Raw genomic sequence first — 15,098 nt, 5'->3', positions numbered from 1 at the left:
GGATTTGCTTTAACTGCAGTGTTCTCTTAGATCTTATACTGTCTCCAGGAAGAGAGAGTGGCATTTTTTCTGAGTGTCTGACCCAGGACTGATCTTGGTTACTATCCTGAGGCCTGGAGACAGCTGCAGAGCGTGGCTGCCAAAGTGAGCAGCTATCATTGGTAACCTCCTGAAACACTGATAGTAGCAGAATAGCCTTTCTAGCAAGGGGAACATCCAGCCTCTATCAACAGGTTTGAGGGCCTGTCAATATCCCAAATGAAAACACAGCACAGGGAGTTTGTGTTCACTTGAGACCGTGTGCAGTGGAGATTATGTTGTTTGTGTTTGTCAGATAGTTTTTAGATTAGTTTTCTTTTGGCGCTTTCATTAGATCAAGATCAGAGTGAGTTTTAAGTTAAAGTTAAAACATATACATGAAACAGGAAATCAGGAAAGATAAGGTCCGAGAGGAATCAATGTAAAAAATAGAACACGCTGGATCACAGGATTCATAAATCAAATGTATGGCCAGTCTCTCACATCTGAATTTTAACATCAAAGACGTGTCAGTGTCTTTCATGAGTGTGGACCTCATTCAATTAGGTTTTAATTAACCAGAACAGAATTTGGAAGTAGTAGCAGTAACTGTATCTGACACGTGCGCTATGTGTTATGTGATTGCACACACTCGGCACTCTAGTATCAATGTTTTAATTATTTCAAAATCACATCCATTAAATTGCCCATTCAATATCATGCAGTGAGCACTGTGGAACTCTAACTTAGGACATATTTCAATGCAGATATGCAGGCTGTTCATCCAGAGCTTGCATAAGTATTTAGCCTATGATGACAGCCTAGAATGTCTCCAGATTGAAAAGAGCTGGCACAAATCAGTGGTCCCAGCGGTTAAAGATTAACCAGCACCAAAATCAATCTACTTGTTGTCTACATGATGTAAATCAAAGGATATCTGAAGTATCTAATCAAGACTGGAATGTCCTATCATGGCAAGTCTCAGCCCTGAGAGCGTGGCTGCAACGCTACTAAAGGTTACTAATGACCTCAGCGCTGTAAAGCCAGATATGAATCAGTGCCATTTGGATGTTCTGAATGTTAACTTTCCCTTGGTCTGCAGAGGAGCAGGCAAAGCAGTGGAGGTGATGGCGGTGTCCTATTTTTGGAGGGGCTATCAGCAACCCACTGCCACAGGTCTGAGTGACAGGACAAGTGTTGTGTTGGACCCTCCCCTCGCTCATTTGGGGCAGGCATTCCTCAGTGTAAGCAGACACAGACCCCTGTCCCATCATATTTCTCTCCCCTTCTCCCTCTCTCTCTCCCTTGGCTATGGTAGTTGGCCCACTCTGGGTATGGGTGGGCACACACAAGTGTGTGTGTGTGTGCATGTGTGTGTTCAGGTGTGAGCACTGGCCTTGGAGCTGGACTCAGAGAGAAGTCAGCACCCGGACAGTGTGGCAGGCAAAGAGCAGGTCAGAGCTCTCTGAGGGGGCCCTGACTGCTGACCATGGGGCCAACGCACTGAGGGCCCCCCAGATAAATTATAAAAACAAAAGAGGAGCAGAAAAGAAATAAGAACAAGAAGAAAAGCTAAAAAAAAAGAAAAGAAAGACAGACAGAGAAGAACAATGGTTGCAGAGGAAGTGATTATTACATTGTCTGGTGGAGCGCCATGGGGCTTTCGTCTCCAGGGAGGCTTGGAACATCAGAAACCGCTCCAGGTGGCTAAGGTAAGACAGGTCACACACCAGGTTGGACAGAAATGGTCAATTCACAATTTGCTGAGTTGAAAGCAGAAAGTAGAAAACAATCTCACAAAAGAGAAGTGAAACTTCAGCTGAGATATATTAGGTAGAGATTTAAGGAGCTGTGAACAAAGTTGAGATGGAATATTGGCCACCGCGTTGTTTGGTTTGGGGCCTGAATGTGAGTCATCATCTTGTTTGAGAACGGTGAACTTTAAACTTCAAGTTCAGCTGGGAATGTAGGGCAACCCTGACGCATATCTTCTAATGAATGTTGCTTCTCCAATTAAAGTGGGTAAAGCTCAAGCCTATGGTGAATGGAAAATATGACAAATAACTTTGACTTTGTGCCACTTACTGACACTTTTTGCTTTGAGGAGTTGGATGTGTACCCTGAAGAGATTTTTGGTACATTAAGGTCATTGCTTTATAGACTTTTTATATATCTTTATTGTGAGGGGCCTCTGGATACTACACACCTATCACCCATGACCATGATCTGATTTGTGCTGCTAAACTAGCATGTTTCCACTATGTCATCATTTCAGTAAGAAACTGAAATCACACAAGCCGTGCTTGGTCATGTTTAAGCTGGCAAGTTACCTGAGAGATTTGGAAACATCACTGCAAGAGTAGAAATCACACAGGTGAGCAATGAGTGGATTTAGTTTCAGACTACTTTTATATGTACATCTTAAATTAACTGCAAGACAATATTCACTGTGTAAAGGAAACATTCAACCTCTCAACTCTCATATGGAGGCTCTCAGCTCACTTTACTCACCTAGAGCAAATTCTTCATGGAGAAGAATTTTATGCCCTCATTTGGCACCACTGAGGGAGTCCAGATTTGAATCTTGATCTCCTTCTGAGAATGTATTGATGAATGTGTAAACCAAAGTGGAATACCTACAGGACAGAAGGACTAATTAGGCTTACACGCAGGAGAAATTACCGCCTCTGAGAGGTAAAGCAGAAGAAGTAAAAAATTTTTTTTTTTTAAATTAACAAAAGCATTACATTTTCTGACTTTACACTGATCCTCTTTGGTATCTATTGGATCAGTTCTATGTCATCAACCATCTGTGACATGACTTCCTGTTCAAAGAGACTCTCTCTCCAATTAAATCGTTATATAGAAAGATCATATTTCTGGATGTGGTAGTTTGGGTAATAGCATACCTGCACAGACATTATGCATGCACACCTGTACATACATCACACAAACATACGTTTCCACACACACTTTCAGTAATTGTTGACTGGGCAGAACTACTTTTCCTGGCTATTTTTGGTTGAGAAGCAGCAGGTCACGGGGTCAGCCAAGGTGTGTGTTTCAGTTCAGCACTCAAAAATTAACCTCATACACTATGTTTGTACATGGACTGCTGTTCAGTGAAGTTTTACAATTTTATAATCCTGTTTATAATTTTGTTTACATATCGCAAAAATCTATCTTCACAATTTTTGTGTCTTTGAAATTGGTGTTAAAAATAAAAAATGAAGTTTTGTGGGGTTGTTCTCATAAAATAAATAAAAGAGTTTTTAATGACTGTCCCTCTGGTGGGTCAATGTGATTGAACAGTTTGCTCAACACAACGAATTGTGGAATGGATCATGCACCTGCACCTTCACAAAACAGCTTAGCATCTAAGGAATGTTCATTCTTTAAAATCCCACATGTAGTTGACTAAAGCAGAATGTAGTGGTATGTACACAAGAGAGCCACGGGACAGCGAATCACCTTCACGGCAGTAAACAGCTGTTCCTGTCTGACCATCCAAAACAGTGTGCTCCTTCACCCCTGAGAGCAGGAAGGCGTAATCTTGTCAGGTCTTATACTGCACCGTCCCTAACAGGTGGAGCAGTTCGGGGCTTCACTGAAAGAGCTGGTGTGTCAGTGAGGGTTTGTTTATTTATATAAGTTTATGTGTATTTTTGTATCAGTCCATGTGGTGTATGTGTGCGCGCGCGAGCATGTAAGGGTATTATAACTGTTATGACTTGCAACCACAAGGTGACTGACTGAATGAATAACTGACATCCTGTACCACTCGCATGCACAGGCCACTTTGAAAGGCTTAGCTAAATGGGGAAGTGGGATTTCATTACAGGCAAACCAGAATAGCTGGAAAGAAAACTAATTAGGCCAACCAAAGCAAATCTTCCTTATCTCTGAAATCTAACATGCAACATTCAGACAATGCATGGCAGTACCCTCTGTGAGTGCAATCAATACTGCAGTCATTGTCTTTGAACATTCTCAGACATCTGCCTTGATTTTTTTTATGGGACATGTTGACATGACAAGAACAGACCTGAGGCAATTTAGGAAGGGCATAACTCTGTGGTCCTGACAGACCTAGGGCACAAATAGCAAAGCACCAAATGAAGATGGCTGCTGGCTGGCATTTCCCTGTTAAAGTGTGCATGAGTGCCCTACTTGAGCTGCAATATGTGGCATATGTCCGCAGCAAGATCAAGCTGTCAGGACAAAATCTGCTCTGTGTCAGTCACTATCACAAGCCAAGACAAGCAAGCAGCACAGTTCTGTCAGGTTACAAAAGCCAAACATGCAATTCTAAGGCAAATAATAAAACAGCAGGGAAAGAATCAGTTGTCTTAGCATCCTCTATAACACAGCTCTTCATGTCAGAGCTGTAGACCTGAGACTTGGATTTGACAAGTTGCCCTGAAATTCAACTTCACTGAGACTTAAATTTCATTAGGAACTGACTTGAGACTTGCAATTATAAACATCACATTCTCAAAAATCCTGGAACAATAGAATATAAATACATCAGGATCAAGCAGGAACATACCTTGATCATTTTTGTGCAGAAGGGTTTTGGTTTTTGGCAGTTTGAAAACAGTATTATAACAGAACAGGGAAATGCACTTGCCTTTAAATGTCAGCATTCAGATGTGAAAGACGTGCATCCCTTGGGCCCTGGGCTTGCCATCAAAGCCTTGACATGCGACTTGAGATGTGCCCTTGAGACATATGAGAGACTTAGATGTCTCTTGAAGGACTTGAGATTTGTATTGCACTTGACCAAAAGACTACAAAACATATTTGTGATGTAGCCCATCAAAAATCAACATTTCTGTAGCTTTTTGTCGTCTGTGTCAGTTTTTGAAATGTTGCTTTCCTGTGCTTGTTCAGGTACGTAAACGCAGCAAGGCGTGCAGGGCTGGGCTGCGGGAGGCTGATGAGCTGGTGTCCATCAACGAACAGCCATGTGGAACGCTATCACACGCCCAGGCCATGAACCTCATAGACAGCTCCTCTGGGTTATTACACATCCGGGTCAAAAGGTCAGAGGAACAAAAGTATTATATGCTTTCTAATGATAAACCATCCAGAAAACATCAATATTTTAAACCCTCTACTTGTTTGCAGGGCCCCTGCTGGTTTTCAGTCTGTGGTGCTTGTGACCCGTGCCCCATCTCCCCGTATAGACAAAGAGTACCGCGCTGCTCTGCGTGCCATGTCACCCTCTCACCCCCACCATGCACCTGTCCGTGAGGTCCACCGTAGCCGCTCCTCCCTGACCAGTGGCTTGACATCTCCACCTGGCAGTGAGGCTTACTATGGTGAGACTGACAGTGATGCAGACGTGGCGGGCTATGAGAGGCAGCGCCGGCAGAAACGTCGCAGCCCCAGCAACTCCAACCCTGGGAAACCGACAGGACGAGCCTCCCCTGAGGGCGGTGAGACATCAGAGATGAGTGGCTATGACAGCGCTCCAGATGCACACGTTTACCCCACTTTGTTGGATGGACGCGGGGGAGATGGACATGCAGGAGGGGGGCTACCGGGGGTGGCAAGGAGGGAGGTGATTTACCAGCCTTCTGTTCCAGGAATGTGGTCCTCCCAGACATCCACTGAGACCTCCTCCATCATCTCCTCAGCAGATGACCAGGGGCCACGGGATGGAGGGCAAGAAGAGGACAGTGGCTTTCTAGAGCCAGCCAATGTGCCACTGGTTTCCCCTGAGAGGGCAAAGGAGGCCTTAATGCTGGGCTCCCGCAACCAGCTTGTACCCATGGTGGGTCCTGTGAATAAACCCATAGACGAAGAGCTTACAACAACCTACATGGAAAAGGCCAAACAAGCCAGTAAGTATAGCTATGAAAGAACAATCTCATTGTCCTGTGCTTCACATAGGTTCTCCACTCTTACTCAAACTCAGATAATTGTCATCACGTTATTAAGTCTTGGAGCTGATACAGATTCCCCATATTTTAATCCTTTTCTCAAGAATACTTTTTTGGTTCTTTGCCTTATGTATTTGCATATCCCACTGCGTCATTACCGTGTACAGAACAGAAATACAGAACTGAAGTGAAGATCAGCTGATCCACTGAGTTCCCATAAACAGGAAAAGTTCTCATTGTAAAACTAGAGCTTTATATGCCAATGTGATTTTTTTTTTACCTTTCAAGGCACAGATTATATGTGCAGTACATGTCTTTGTTGAAGCTCTCCACAGACTGAAGACCAGAGTGACAATACTGCCACCTACACCACAACATTTCATCTCAACACCCTTTTAGGCTGTTTAAACAATTACAGTCACAGTTAACTTAATTTAGTAGCAAACCCATTCCTATTTAAAAATACATATTTACATTATATAAGCAGAGGCAAGTTTTAGAACAGCTCAAAACCTTTTTATGCCCATTGACTGTGTTAGTCCAGTATGAGTGGATGTCAACCTAAGCTAAGTCTTCTGAAGAGAGCATGGTTGGTATGGTTTACTATATTTACCTCCAGTTATGTGTGTAAAAACCCCAGTGTTCAGTCTAGCAGCACTGAAAAGCATCTACAGCTGCTTTCAGGTATCAAATGGCAAAGCAGGGATACTCTCAATTTCCCTGCCCCTCCCTCTCTACTCTCTCTGTTTCTCTTGCTGCCTTTTTGTTTTGCTTTTTTGTGAAATATTTATGAAAGAGCGAAAGCATGATCTGTTTTGCACCATTCAATATCGCATAGGTTGGCTCTCACCACAATGACAAAAGTGCTGTTATGTTTCTGTAAAATGAGAGAGATGTGCTTCACTTGAACTGGGAGACAAGGTGGTCTCAGATATAAACGAGAACAGTCACTGGGACTTGAAGTTGAAGATTCTTTGCGTCTCTAAAACGTCACAAATAACAGGCTGATATTTTGTAGTGTTTCTAGTTACTGAAGCTTGAAAAATCAATCTATCATGTCTTAATGTTTCACAAACATCAACACCAAAAAGTTAGAAATTAAGAAAATACAATGAAGCAACAACAGATATAGAGCACTGGAAGTGATCAAGCATTCTTTTCTACAACTTACCATCCTGCACATCATCCACAATAGGTCCACGGAAAGCCCATGGGCTATTTGAAGTCAACAGGCTGTTTTAAGAACTTAAATAAATTTACTCTTGTAAATCCCCCTTGCCATCACTGAGCGCAGGTTTAACATTCTAATGTCCTACTTAGGAACCCTGTCATAGACAAATTAAGAACTCTTTCACGCGGCAGTGCATATTTGGGTAACAGAATTAGGTTGCCTCTGATAATCTGCTTAATACCATAACAAGTTAAAGGATATGTTATGCTAGCCTTTGAAGTTCTCCTTCCAGTCACCTACAACATGCAACTTTTCACTTGCTTGCAAATATTTAAGTTAGATGTCAGAGTACATGAGCCTAATAATGTGCAAATGTATCCTGCGCCCCAGCTAATGTGAGAAGCTGAAGGCTTGCCTGGAATTTTCCAGGAAGTGCTCCTGGAGCAAGTTTAGAGATGAATGCCTGTTGAAGGCACGGTGGTCAGGACAGGTTTAGATACTCATGCCAGAGTCAGTTCTTGGTTTAAAGGTTAAATCTGTTAATTCTAATTCTGTTTTTATGCTGTGATATTGTGCAATAATTCTTAATAGCTGTGGCTTTCATACCCTGCAGAATTGAACCGAGGAGATACAGTGCAAGACAAGCATGTAAAGGAAGCCAAAAGCAAGTGTCGAACAATTGCATCCCTGCTGACTGATGCTCCCAACCCTCACTCCAAGGGAGTACTGATGTTCAAGAAGAGGCGGCAGCGCTCTAAGAAGTACACCCTCACCAGCTTTGGTAGTGTGGATGAAGACAGGTGTCCAGACTCACAAGAGGAGGATGGGGTACTTCCTGGCAGTGAATCAGAGTTTGATGAGGATGGCTTCTCAGCTGTTCCTGACCCAACATGGGATAGTGACTACTTGGATATGCTGGAGAAAAGGGCAACTGCAGGCATTGAAGGTCGGGGGGATGGAGCAGAGGACGCTCCGAGTCCAGGATTGAGTGACACTACAGGCAAGGGTGCCCAATTGTTTGAGCAGCAGAGAAAGAGAGCTGCTGAGCATGCCAAGAAGGTGGAGGCAGCACAACCTCAGGCTCCTCCACAGTCTCAGGTCCAAGAGCAGGCTCAGATTTACCAGCTGCATCCAGAGATGCAATCACAAATGCAACCAAACCTCCAGCCTCAGCAGTTAATACCACCTGGGTCTACAACCATACAGCAAGAACTCTCCCAGGTTCCAAGTCCAGTTGCAGTTGGTGCCCATGGGGTGTCTAATGGGGATCTATCCTACTCTGCAGCTAGCACAGCTACTATGGTGATGTCACCTCCATCTGTGGCACCCAAACCAGCCACTGCCTCAGTGACTATTCTGACCAGTCCTGCACCACCATCTGAAACACCATTACCAGAACTACCTGCTAGTAATGTTCTCAACAGAACCGCACGTCCTTTCACTCCTGGCTTCATCAGCATCCGAGCAGCGACTGCCCCCGTAACGTTCCGACCACCAGTCACAAAGACGACCCAGCGTCCTGCCTCAGCAGCTGTTGTGCCACCACCATTCTCCACTCCCGCTGAACTAGCCATTAATGCTCCATCAGTAATATCACAACTACCTCCTGGTCCTCCTTTAGCACTCTCCCCACCATCCTCCATACCTCAAGGTCCTTTTGTTCCGACACCAGAGGCTCCAGTTACCTTTCATCCTCCAGCCATCTCTACCTCAGTAGAGACAATGCAGTCAGCACCATCAATAACTACTGCTCATCAGGCTCCATTTGCAACTGTGCCCTCAATGTCTATGTCTTCCATACCCCCAGCCCCACAAGCACCAGTGGTTCCAGCTCCTGTTCCTCCTGTTTCCCAAATTCCTGGTTCAGCCGACCCAACTGCCTCAATGCCTCCACTTCAAGTTCCAGTTTCTCAGCCACCACCACCTCAATTTTCTATGGCACCTGTAGCTCAAGTGGCAGCAGTCACACAGCCAGAAGCTGTAGCTCCAACCCCTGTTCCTGGTCCATCAGGTCGCACAGGAATCTTACTTGAGGCTCGACGGCGTAGTGGCAAAGTCAAACCCATGTTCAATATGCCAGATGTCAAAAAGAACTCCCCTAATCCTGAGCTACTGTCTATGGTACAGAACCTGGATGACAGGTCCACGCGATACAAACATGGGCAAACACCTGCTGAAGCTAACTATGATGCAGCAGAAGAAGAGAGGTATGGTGAGGCTGCCATGGGGAGAGTGCCTCCTCCAGTGGCACCCAAGCCTCGGGTCATCCACGAAGCCCCACAGATTCTTCAAGCAGGGGGTAAGGGAGCCCAGCTGTTTGCCCGCAGGCAGAGCCGAATGGGTATGTATGTAGTGGACACCCCACCTGAGACCTCTTACCAGCAGGAAGTGACCATGCACAATGCAGTCCAACCCCTTGACTCTTCCCTCAGTCCTTCCACTCCGTCTCAGTGGAAATACTCCCCGAATGTCCGTGCCCCTCCACCCATTGGGTACAATCCACTTTTTGCCCCTTCTATCCCTACGGGGCCTCAGAGGGATACAAGCAAGCCAGACAGCAAGGGCAGAGGAGGCTCACAAAGAGAGGGTATCAAAGCACTGGATTTCATGAGAAGGCAGCCCTACCAGCTCAACTCTGCCATGTTCAACTATGGGGGCAGTACTACTAATCTATCAGCCATGCCTTCTTACCAGGCCCAGAGGCAGCAGCAGGGTGATTACTCAACAACAATGGTGGGCAGTTCATTAATCTCACCTAAGCAGATACCCCTAAAAACAGCCCGTGTCTATGAGATCAAGCGATTCTCCACACCCACACCCATGTCAGCTCCCACCTTGGCTCCAAAAGTCATTGCACCCCGTTCAGCTACAACCCTTGGAGAACGTTTGACTCACTCCGGAATGACCTCCCCACCTCCTGCTCCTTTCACTCCAGGCCCAGCCCCTTATTTAACACCAGCACCAGTCAGTGTCCCAACCCCAGTTTCACCTCCCACCCAACCAGCTGGATTGCCCAGCCTCCCAAAATTCTCTGCCACCCCTATTCCAAACCCTGTGCCCCCTGCAGTCCCTACACCTTACACTCCAGTATCCTACACCACTGGGCTCCAGGCAGCCAAGCAGTTCCAGAGCGCTCCTGAGCTCAGTATCCTTTCCTCCTTGCCCCCACTAAAGTCCAACCCAGTTCAGGCACCCAAACCCCGTTTTGTTGCCACGAAGGGAGGCGTCCAGCCCCGTGTCTGGAGGCCAGGTGCAATGTGATCAGCAGTGGAACAGTCACTATCACCCTTGGGCATCTTCACATAGTTTTAATTTAGTACTGATATGACTAGTTGATTATTGACAAAAAAAATTAGTCAGCAACACTTTTATGATTTTGTTCATTGTTCAGGCCAAATAAAAATGCCTATAGGCAACTGCCTCCATCAAACATGACAAATTTTCTGATTTTCCCTTCTTAGGTCACTGTAAATGGAATATCTTGGGGGTTTGGGTGGTTGGTTGAACAAAAAAAGAATTTTGTATCACCTTAGGTTTTGGGCAATTACAATGGGCAATTCCCTAATCAATAAATTGATTCATTTTAAGCAGCCCTGCATCCATTAATTTAAGCCACAAATTCAGCTGGTGAAGTTTTGAACTTGTTAGAACTTGAATAATGATAATAGATCATAAATTTCTACTTGCTGCTCAAAATGCTGCTTAATACATTTATTTTGTAACCAACACATTTATTCACGTTTATCTGAGTGACAATAATAATAATTATAAGGAATATTAGCACATACTCTATGCTGCATAGTCCACCATATGCCTGTCCTGGAGGAGGTTTGTGTAAGGCTACTGGAGATCTCTTTCTACTAATTTAGCAGAAACACCATCTAAACAGAGCCTGTACTGAATTATTCTTTGAAACTTGAAGTGTCTGACAGATGTTGAAAATGAATAGCTGCCATTCTGACCATAGGATTAAATCACTGAGGATGTATGTTGTAGTATGATGACAGGCAGAGGTGGATAAAGGCTTTCATCTTTAAACATATATTCTGTTATTCTGAACTTGTCCTACTAAATGTTGTGCACAACATGTTTTTTTTTTTTAAATTTACCCAATCTGTAGATTAATCAATAAGAAACCCATGACGATCTAGTCTCCAAGGGTTTAAATGATGCATGACCAGTTGAAAATTGTAAAATGTTTTTAAACGCCTAAGCTCACTATGAAACTATATGTGAAGACAAGGTTGCAAGGTGTTAGTGAGGTTGCGCCAAATACCTCTGCTCACTACAGCCAGAGAGAAATGCTATCTTTTTAGCATGGGTCACATTCAACAAGTGCCCGGGCTGTCACTGAATGTACACTTGTCACTTGATATCACAGCTTCCAGTCGCGACTTAGGCACACCAGAGCCTCCTTAGTATCAGTGTGATCTTTGCAGATATATGTAAATTCTTTAACTTTTATTAAACAAATAACACAGATGAAGGAATGTGTATTTTGTTTTGTTTAATTGTGATTTAATCTGAAGGGATGCAAGGGGAAGTTGATGAAATGAGGGGCACCAGCATTTGTAAAAAGGCTTAAGGAATGAGAGTGGCTGTGGAGGGGGGCTACGGGCAGGACATAGGTAGGCCAGATTACCGAATGGGATCTCAGTTGGAACATTTTAGATGACAGCCCATTTCACACAAATGGTCATGATCAGTAAAACTGAGACTTATGGTTGCTTATACAGAGGGGATCAAAAGGCTTTCCCCAGTGGGAAAGTGGTCTCAGACCTTTGGACCCCACTGTACATAGTTTTGAAATCCCACAGCCAGTAGAAATTAAAGGATGATGGCCAAGAAAGTTTGACACCTGATGTTTATTGGAAAAGCTACAGAAGCTGATAGGAAGAAGAACAGACATTTAGCTGGTGTCCTCCCATTAACTATGGGAAAAGTAAAGGATAAACATATTTAATGGCTAAATACCTTGAGAGACTGGGTATGTTAATGGAAACAAGTAAGAAACAAAGAAATGAATATGTTGTTTTCAGTTATGGAATTCTTAGAGAGATACTTTTGTTATTTTTTACCATTTTTAAAATATAATTTCTCTAACAGCTTTTTCTTGTTTTCATAATATCATGGCTACGAAATATCTAGGTTGTGGATATAGATACGCTGAGGTGTAAAATATGAAATATACATATTTCTGAATGTAGCTGGATTAAATAATAAGTGTGAAAATGTGTGTTATTAATGCTGAGTAGAAGTTTATACTGACTAGGAGACAAGACATTTTTAGAGGAATAAAATTAGATTTGAAAGCTCTCCAGTTGTCTTACATGTCTGACTTCACACTGCCCCCTGTTGTTGATTCTGTGATCCTGCTCTTTTCTTTTAATATACAGTATATGCATGTATTAAATGATAATATTAATAAATGAGCAGTGTAATAACTGTAACAGTATGTCAGTTTTAATAAAAAAAAAAAAATATGTTTACCACAACACTCAAAAGGGAAAGATGTTTTATAGCCTCTTTTATGGGAGAAAACACACACGCATGTGTGGACACGGACACACACACACAGCCCCAGTAAACATTGGAAACCTATTTGATATTAATTTTTACCACAGCATGACATCCATTCAATCAAGACCATCTGCATATGAATATACATTACTCAGTATTTAGCTGACAGATATTTGACCTAAAATTAATCACAATTTTACTTTCAACTTCCAAGACAGATCCTGAATTTGTAAATTCTGAAGGTTGTTTCATTAAACAAGATCTGTCTTGCTGGTTAAGCCAAGTTTACTTTTCTCTCAGGACCTACCAAGTTAACTCATCCTTCTTCATGGTTTTCTTTTTTCAAAGAGAGAGACAGAGAAAGAAAAGAAAACAAAACATTGAATAACACTGCACAGAACGGAACAAAAGTCAGATTCTTCACTCACCTTTGTGTCTAAATGGGGTGAGATCCAGAAAACTTCCATCTAACCACATTTCTGTCACATCACCACCTAATCTTCCACTTTAGTTGAGGTAGCTGCAGAGAAAACAGAGAAACTGCAGTTTCAGGACCTAAATTAGGAATTTCAACAGTCTTTTTCATAAATTCCTATTCAGAGAGACTCCCCTGCTCACTGACAGACCACAGTATCTATCAGAGGCCTGAAGCCAAACATCAAATGTTTACATTTTCACTAGGCATGCCTGATGTCTGGCAAACACACATAGCTCTGCACTAAAGAACCATCAAATCAAACAGAGGTGTGTGCACAAACAGAAATTGTGAAGTTGCTGTTAATACTGGTTCATCTGTAAAATCACTGCATTTTAAGGTATTAAAATACACATTATATACACCATTCAATCACAGCAAACAAAATCAGTAAAAATCAGTTTTTTGATTTTACTGATGCTATGGGAGCTGGTCATACATGGGAATATTGGACTTTTTCTTGTCTTCATGAACATTTGCCACTGAGAGGCACTGTGGACTCTGCTTTGGGCTCTTCTCTGCCTGAGCGTGCTGTCAGAGGGGAATGTTGTTTCCAACCTCCACACTCACACGGTCCCTATATATAGGGCTGTTAATATCCAAACAGAAGACTATTTATAGTGAAAATGACATTTTGCCAAGTTGCTACTGTAATGAAGAATTTGTTCTTAATTTAACTGCTTAAAAAAGATCAAATAAAAAAAATAAAACTGGCTTCTCGGCTTCTGGAAAGTTTCTATTTCGAGCTGTATTAAAAATACCACGTACTGTAGTTTTCCTAGTACTTGTGCATGAAATCATATAAGTTCTTCAGAAACAGAACAAGAGTAAGATAACCAAATAATTTATCAGATGTTCTAATTCATCGCTTCTCTTGATGTCACGTTGACCCTAATTGTCTCCCTCTTTCCCTTTATCCTAAAATTTGGTAGCAGTACTTCATTTGTCAAAGAATTAATTATCTCAGAGATCTATAGAGGAAATGTGCATAACAAAAAATGACAAGGAGAGCAGAGAGTATGCAGAGAGTAATTTCCCCAAGAGGGATCAATAAAGTATAAACTTATTAGAAATACAGCAATAACCATCATCATTTGCTACTAGTTCACATAGATCTAGCATTAAAATAACATGGAAACTGTAAGATTAGACTAAAACAAAATAGTGCAATATCTAGTGTGCTGCTCCAGAGCCAACAGGGGCCCATACAACAAAGGCTGAGTTGCCTTTTTTCCTTTATGTAAGACCCCATGTGGTCTCAGATGCAGGAGTGAATAAGAGTGAACTAATTCACTTACTATGAGCTGACTGTATTGAAGTGATCATACAGCAGACGAAAGAAAACTTTATGTTGACTTTAGGATTAAATAGAAGTTTGGAGATCTGGGTCTAAAATTACTGACAAGACCTGATATTTTAGGAGGAGGCCGGACAAGAACACATTTAAAATAAGCTCGACCTGAGCCAAATATAAATGAACCATTTATGATAAACAAAGCCACTGATGTTGGGCAATGGTCCAGATTCCAGTCTAACAAACATACCGCTTTTTTAAAACTAAATAATGAGTTATACAGATACACAGACAGGTTCAGTGTTGTATTTAAATAAAACCACTTAAACTTCAGGTCAGCTCAGTTTAATGTCTCAACTGGAGTCATTCAGGGAACTCATAACTTCAGTATTTCCAAACTATGACTGATGGCCATGGCCAACAAAATGCACAAATGCACACTATTGTTGAACATTGTTTTCATGCATTCATACTACAATGCTCTATATTCAAAACTACAGGATACAGAAAGATAAAACATGCCTTGTCTTTGATTGGTATTGGCCTTTGGATGCTCTTCAGTAGTGTTTGTACAAGCTGTTTTAGCCATGCAAAGACGAGTGAGTGTCTCACAGCTCTGTCTCCACATGTCCATCATGTCCAGTCACATGATGCTTCAGAGAAACTGAAAATGTGACAATCTCATGTCAGGTTAGAGTAATACAGGGAGCAAAGGAGATAACCCTCACTTTG

The 15,098-nt window shown here is 42.6% G+C and overlaps 1 protein-coding gene across 1 annotated transcript; it reads left to right on the top strand.

The window, feature by feature from the left end:
• The first annotated feature begins 1,373 nt into the window (after positions 1 to 1,373).
• synpo2la (synaptopodin 2-like a) lies at positions 1,374 to 11,563 on the top strand. Its single transcript, XM_041049490.1, has 4 exons — positions 1,374 to 1,730; positions 4,912 to 5,063; positions 5,149 to 5,867; positions 7,691 to 11,563. The coding sequence occupies exons 1-4, from the start codon at positions 1,629 to 1,631 to the stop codon at positions 10,336 to 10,338; spliced, it is 3,621 nt and encodes a 1,206-aa protein (XP_040905424.1). The 5' UTR covers positions 1,374 to 1,628; the 3' UTR covers positions 10,339 to 11,563.
• The last annotated feature ends 3,535 nt before the right edge of the window (positions 11,564 to 15,098 follow it).

Source organism: Toxotes jaculatrix, chromosome 11, assembly GCF_017976425.1.
Source record: "Toxotes jaculatrix isolate fToxJac2 chromosome 11, fToxJac2.pri, whole genome shotgun sequence".
NCBI lineage: Eukaryota > Metazoa > Chordata > Actinopteri > Toxotidae > Toxotes > Toxotes jaculatrix.
Note: the sequence above shows the minus strand (reverse complement) of the source record. Positions and strands in the feature narration are given on the sequence as shown.

What these genes read in the sequence shown, in the direction of transcription:
- synpo2la (XM_041049490.1), top strand. Translation starts at nt 1,629, where the DNA reads ATGGTTGCAGAGGAAGTGATTATTACATTGTCTGGTGGAGCGCCATGG. An exon ending in AACCGCTCCAGGTGGCTAAG is followed by an intron (nt 1,731 to 4,911) that starts GTAAGACAGGTC and finishes GTGCTTGTTCAG; the next exon opens with GTACGTAAACGCAGCAAGGC. An exon ending in TTACACATCCGGGTCAAAAG is followed by an intron (nt 5,064 to 5,148) that starts GTCAGAGGAACA and finishes ACTTGTTTGCAG; the next exon opens with GGCCCCTGCTGGTTTTCAGT.